Source organism: Lolium rigidum, chromosome 4 (assembly GCF_022539505.1).
Source record: "Lolium rigidum isolate FL_2022 chromosome 4, APGP_CSIRO_Lrig_0.1, whole genome shotgun sequence".
Lineage (NCBI taxonomy): Eukaryota > Viridiplantae > Streptophyta > Magnoliopsida > Poales > Poaceae > Lolium > Lolium rigidum.
The window spans coordinates 257,169,557-257,176,206 of record NC_061511.1 but is presented as its reverse complement, the minus strand read 5'-3'; the positions used below and the strand labels follow the sequence as shown (position 1 = coordinate 257,176,206).

At 47.8% G+C, this 6,650-nt stretch overlaps 1 protein-coding gene and 1 long non-coding RNA gene across 2 annotated transcripts; one reads left to right on the top strand and one right to left on the bottom strand.

Annotated features, from left to right (window-relative positions):
• Positions 1-313: 313 nt before the first annotated feature.
• LOC124707566 lies at positions 314-3,360 on the top strand. Its single transcript, XR_007004916.1, has 2 exons — positions 314-388; positions 3,166-3,360. It is a non-coding gene; the product is annotated as an uncharacterized LOC124707566 (long non-coding RNA).
• LOC124707565 (O-fucosyltransferase 19-like) lies at positions 1,243-6,255 on the bottom strand. The gene is made up of 8 exons (XM_047239227.1): positions 5,487-6,255; positions 3,521-3,593; positions 3,364-3,434; positions 3,196-3,284; positions 2,975-3,107; positions 2,654-2,883; positions 2,063-2,539; positions 1,243-1,984 (listed from the first exon to the last, which is right to left on the bottom strand). The coding sequence occupies exons 1-8, from the start codon at positions 6,000-6,002 to the stop codon at positions 1,780-1,782; spliced, it is 1,794 nt and encodes a 597-aa protein (XP_047095183.1). The 5' UTR covers positions 6,003-6,255; the 3' UTR covers positions 1,243-1,779.
• Positions 6,256-6,650: the final 395 nt, after the last annotated feature.

The window sequence follows — 6,650 nt, the reverse complement described above, 5'->3', positions numbered from 1 at the left end:
TATAACAAACAGTCTAACAAAAGGGCGTGCCGCCGCAGCAAACTTCCTAGCATTAGTGAACTGTGAACGAAGTGAGTAGCTTTTAATCCTAGGAAAAGTTGTAAATAATAGAAAAATCCAAAACAATTGTTTTCTGAGAAATCCGAAAACAAATACATGCTTCGTCAAGTGGGCCAGTCGGCCTAAAATTTGGACAATCTATACGGTTCAGAATAATAAGCCCAACTTACGCAAGAACACAAGGGCCACAGCTTGCCGTCCTGCTTTGAGTGCGGCAAGCACGGCCGCCGTCAGCCATTGCGGCCAAGGCGAGGCGGTTTCGGCTGCGCGACGAGAGGTGGCGGAGGACGTCGGTGACTGAGCACGCCGCAGGGCAGCACTCCTCCAGGTGCATCTCCTTTTGTGAGTACTGTCCTTGCTCGATGTTCCCTTCGTTGACAATAGATCACAACCAAATCCCCCTCGCAAAAATTATTGCTGGTTGTTGCATTGGTTGGGGGAGGAATCAGGGCGTCTGGTTAGGGTAGGTTTCGAGTTGTGCGTGATCCCGTCGGAAGCTTATGGTTGAACTAGTGTTTTTTTTAAAAAAACAAAAATTCCTTGTAGCTTCTCAAACTTGATTATTACCTATGGGTCTGCCTGTTTGGATGTAGATATTGGGACTCTGAAATTGAATTGGCGTGCCAACGTCAAATCAGCTTGGTTTAGGAAATGGGTATCAATGCCAATGCTGTTGTTTGGTCGTGCAAAAAAAGTGCTGGTTGGAATCAAAGGGGTGAAGGCCAATTCCAATTCATGGTTGGGTCTAATAAGTGTTGAAGTGCAACTTATGCAAGAGTTTGAACATTACAATGTTATACATGCCTCGGAATGAGGTCTCCACAACTTCTGCATATATCTCATTGTTATACCGCGTAGAGAGAACACCAGTGAGAGCGAATCTGTATAGGGAGGGGTCAGGCTCGGAAACATGGGCGGACAGGGGCAAGTGATATTCAGTGGCATTTCAGTTTCCGAATTCCCGAGACATTCAAACAGTGGTATTTGGGTGTGCCAATTCTAGTTGGTTGTTTTGATGCCGGAATACTGACACCGAAGCAGGGCCTAAAGGAAAGAAAGCTTCCGCACTTACTTACAAACTGGTATTCAGACTATGTGAGCAGTCCTTCACCATTAACCAGCAGTTTTTATTTTTCTTTTTGAGCAAATTACTAGCAGATAAATTAATGCGACATCACCACATATGTTTCAAAGATTTTATTGCTCTGAACTAACTAAATTACACAAGTATTTGTTAGCTGTCAGTCCTACACTTGTTACCGCCGGCAAACAGAGGATGATACATTATTCTTATGAACCAATCTTGTGTTTAAGGTCACTACTACAACGAATTCGAAACATCACGAGCATGCATGAGGAGAGTGTATCACCTAACTACAAGCAGCACCAGTGAAGAGTTTTCACTTTGGTTGTTCCTCTAATTGATGGTATATTGTCGATCTTCAAGTAATTCAATATCTTTGTGCTCAGATCATCTTTCCTTGGAAAAAGTTTCCTCTTAACAATGCACTTCTTGGCCTCATGCCCTCAGCTACATGTGTAGTCAGCCTAGGAAATAATCAAAATGTCTGGTCTCTGTCAGTTAACTAGGATCCTGTCTATTTGGCCACCCCTGTCGTGTGGAGGCAGTGTCATCTCCGTCCACGTTACACCTGCTGCCAAGCTGGCAGCAGTGTGTGTGAAGGCTGAACCATTTTCCTTTTGTAATAAAAATCTGTTTCACTTTACAGTCTGCACCTTTTTGCACAGGCATCCAGGGATAGGATTTGAGTAAAAGTACTCCTCCTGCCTTGGACTCTCACCAGGTAATCTGTCATATGGACCTCCAAGTCTATTCTCGTGATTCTTCCTCACTTCACTCTGGAATTCATCCCAGTCTACAGCACCCTCGTCTAGCTTATCAATGAGCTCTACAAACTTTAGCCTGCAGAAGAGAGGAAACAACTTATGGCCAACAATCAAGATAAAAATTAAATTTGAGCTGCTATTTCCAAAAACTTACCTGTCGGGATTTATAGTTTTCCTGAAACCTTCGAATCTTCGGTGACCCTGCACTGCTCTGGCCATATTTCCGTCATACGTATACACAAAGACATCACTCTGCTGGGCCACGATATAATCCACAGCAGCTAGCCTGTTCTGGTACAACTCGAATGGCTCTAGTTCATCTACCGTAGCTAGACTGTAGTGTGTGTAAATGTTTGGGTATTCAGCTTTCAGTGCATCCATGCTGTGCGCTCCGTATATTTCACCTGCCACGATGTAAATCTTTGTACTGGAAGGGTATCCCATGGCTTTGAGGAACACAGCAGCTTCACGAGGCGTCATGGGACACCCGCCCTGGAGCCGCTTCTCCTCGCTGTTGATCTCCTTCTCCTTCCAGTGCCTCACCTTGAGGCGCATATCAGTCAGCTCATCTGCCTCGTGAGCCGTCAGGTTGTGGTTGCAGCCGGTGAAAGACAGCATGTCCTTCTCGTATCTGTCCAATTTATTTATATGAGAAGCAAACGAAAAAAAAGAGAGGATCACTGCTCTGCAGATATTTTTGGCAGCACGTAAGAGAAGTGTTTTGATGTGTTAATTAATGAATCACCTTAAGTGGAGTGCTATGTAATGATCCGAGTCTTTTTTCAGTCTCTCAACTAGGGTAGTGCCGAGCTCCTGTATCTCTTTCCTGTACTGAAGCGCTTCGTAGTTTGCACGGCAGCGAAGCCGTTGGAGAGAAGGAGCAAGGCCGTTGTTGACAATCCGTGAATCCGTATGGGTAAACCTCACTACTTTGAACTTCTTAAGTATCTTGGAGAAATCTCTGTAAAAGGACGCCTGCAAAAACAGAGCCAACACTTCAGCATGCGATGAAATTTCCGTGTTCCTGCATTCTATATATGATCAGTAAGGACATATTGACTCATACCCTGGACCAGGAGGTCGGTGCTCTCACGTAGGGCTTCACCTTCCTATAAGCTGGTGGTAGGGAATCTACAACTACGATGTCCTCCTTTAATGTCTCCTTGAAGTGATCGACGTCGAATATATCTTTGAAGTCACTATATTGGAAGAATAACTGTCAGTTCACTTTGTGTATTTGTTTTTTTTTTCTGGCAGGACATGAGCAGGGATGCAGGTGCAGCATACCTTGGATCAGTCCAGAATGACTGATGATCCAGAGTGGGGAGTACTAATGTAGCGTTCATGATCTTTGCCACTGCAACCATATCACTTATCTGTAAGAATAGTTTGGGAGGAACATGAGTTAGCTGAACTCAGTGACAAGATAAAGTGTTTGAGCAAGTATATACATACCCCCATTCGCATCTGGTTGAGCCCACCGTTTGCATCAACAATGAGATAGCCAACAGTTGCATCGTTAGTCCCTGCAATGAGCATAAGCAACACGAGATTGTGAGCTGGAGCTGAAGCTGGGAGAAAAATTGAGTGAAGGGCTGAGAAGGAAACTTACTGCGCTGGTTCTTTGGGCGTTCAATGCACTGGCTGTATCCCCCACTGTCTGGTTTCATCCATATCTCTGGTACCTGTCCAAGATTCAAAGGTAACTTCAGTAAGGTCAAAGTGACCACAGCACAGCTTCTCAGCGAATGTTTGGCTTTCCTGCACGAATTTGCTTGGCTGAACATAGACACAAGTTTGCTATCTGGAAAGCTTCTGCCAGCACTATCCTAAACCTATGCATTATGAAGCTTGTTGGCCCTACTCCCTAGTGCCTACCATGCCAGGCCCAAAACATTTTCTTCTTCTGAATATGATACTTTTTGCGGGAAGCTCGGCAGGATTCGCATTGTTCATCCTACATAATCAGTTGTACAAGTTTCAAAGTAAACTTCAGTAAGATCAAACTATCAAAGTGTGCACATAACAACTTCTCAGTGAATGTTTGGCATTCCCTGCACGAGTTTGCTTGGCTGAACATAGACACATGGTTGCTATCTGGAAAGCTTATGCCAGCCCCGCCCTGAACCTATGCATTATGAAGCCTGTTGGCCCTACTCCCTCGTGCTTACCAGGCCAGGCCCAAAACTTTTTTTTTCTCGTTTGAATATGGAACTTTTTTGCGGGAAGGTCGGCAATCAGTTGTGCTAGTATGAATCTTACAAACTACCTAAACCACTTATGGACAGGAAATCAACAAGAGAGCCTGAGTTACTGAAATCAACTGATTACATACTAGACCCCTAAATGAATTTATAGATAAGTAAGTACTGGAATGCCCCACTCAATAATTACAATGGAAAGCTACCTCGGCGGCACCAACACCATCTCACTCTTACCATGCTCCACTTGATACAATTGTCAATATTTAGTTGTACTAATATGAATCTTACAAAACCAGGAAATCAAAAGAGAGCATCATAACATCTGAAACATTTTTACAAGAGTTACCTAATTGACAATTGTATCGCTGAAGTACTAATCAAACTCACCCTCTATACTACACACCTCAAAAATCAACTAAGATGAATATAATTAAGTTTTAGTACAGATATAGAAATGTGGTTTTGCTGTTGCTGCATTGAAACCCATACTTCCTTCTGTATTGAAATACTCCACACTCGATAATTACAAGGGAAAGCTACTTCGGTGGCATCAAACCCCATCACTCTTACGGCATTTTTCTTGATAGCTCAGCAGCGACCAGACAATTAAAGAAGAAAAGCGATGTATCTGACCGCACGTAGATACAAAGAAATACTACCGCAGAGAACAAGAACAACACCCACCCGTATTTTAAAAAGAGTTTCAAAGTTGCTGCCACCCATAAAATAATTTCGAGAGACCCCGCATGACCAGTTTCTGGACTCTGGAACTCACGTCGTATGACTTGGGTATGATCGAGTGGGGTGAGTCACGCTAGCAACACGTACGGTCCAAATACTCGTCGTTGTCACCGATCTTTTCCCCCGTATGCTCAGTCGGCGACGTGGAACGATCGAAACACGACTCGTCCTAGTTTCTTCTTATCGGTTTGATTGAGCGTTTACACCTAAGTTCAGCGGTTCAGCCGTTGAGGAGTCAGCAGAGGAGCATGCTTCAAGCAGGCTTTCGTCCTCGCCGAACTATTCCATGGCTGACGTCCTAGTTTTACTCCGAAGTAACCATGCCCTTTTCTGGTCAAGCTCTGTGTGGCAAGTTCGGTCGAACCGCAGCTCAACTCACATGGAAATCTACCCGGAAACACAAAACGTCCAAAAGATTTCTTGTGTAGGACAAAAGAGCAATGTTTGAAAGACGTGCGCTGTGCACGAACTAGTGATAATTCACGACGAGCGGAGTACGCGTGGGTGGGTAGTTATCGATCGTTGCGAGTACGTGCATGAAAAAGCAGTTATATTATGGGCTAACTAAAACATGGTTTGTAATAAAGAAATTATTATGAAGGAGTTGACGGATTAGTGAATAGTAATGCTCACCGGAGGGTCTGGCGGGCGGCGGGTGAGAGCCGTGAGGTTCTCCTCCGTCCACCCCATGACGTCGGCGTCGGCGGCCACCTCCACCTTCTGCACGAGCTTCTCGCCGGACCCGGCGCCGTCGGTGCCGCCCCGTCGGCCGCCGTGGGAGGAGGAGCCGAGGAAGCCGACGACCGCGACGAGGCCGAGCAGGCAGAGCACGACGGCCCTCATCCACCACGCGTGCGCTCCCGCTCCGGCCGCGCGCTTCCTCCGCGCCAGCAGCGGCGACGACTTGCCGGCGGCGCCGCAGGGCGTGAGCAAGGGGGCGTGCGCAGGGCCCTCGGCGTCGTCGCAGGCGTCGGCGCCGCAGCAGGAGCAGAAGGAGGAGTCGTCGGCTCGCTCGAGGTCGACGAGGCGCCGGCGGTGCGGGCCGGGGCTGGTGGTGGTGGAGGAGGAGGACGACGACGTGGAGGAGGAGGCGCAGCAGGTGGTGGCGGTGGCGGTGGGTGTGGTGGACGTCGTCGCGGCCGCGGCCATAGCCTGGGAGGGAAACCCGGGGCGTCGGTGGGGCGCGCGGGTTTTGTTCGGCCGATCGCCGGGTTGCCCAAGAATAGGATCGTCGACCCCGCGCGCGGCCGGCCGGGTCTCAGGGGGTGGGTGAAGGGGAGAAAAGCCCGGGAAACTAACGCGCTGCTCTGGTATGGTGGCAACCGCCGCGCGCGACTCTCTTCTCTCTCTGCTTGTGATGAATCGTCGTCAACTCGATCGACGGATCAGTATGGTTTCGTTGGGCTGAGTCGTCGTCTACCCTTGGCCTTGCGGGGTGGCGTGCTTATGTATGGTGTGTTTGGCAAGCGGGGTATGGAACGTTCCATATGCCTATGCGCGTCGGCTTCGGACCGCGTGCGTGGCACCCAGCGGCAGTCGGCGTCGGTGATGTGATACGGCCAGAACTGGTCGTGGGATACACACTACGGTCAGAGACTCAGAGTTCCGTGATGAAGAGATGTACTCACCGTCCGATCGATCAGGGCACAAGAGAGGTACGGCTCTGATCTGCCCGGTTTTGGTGTCTTTGACCGGATCGGACATGAAACTCGCACAGTATATATGGAACGTTTCTTTCTGTATATCTTTTTGGAGAAAAGAAACAAGTGTATGTAGCTCCCATGCTCTCTGTATCCG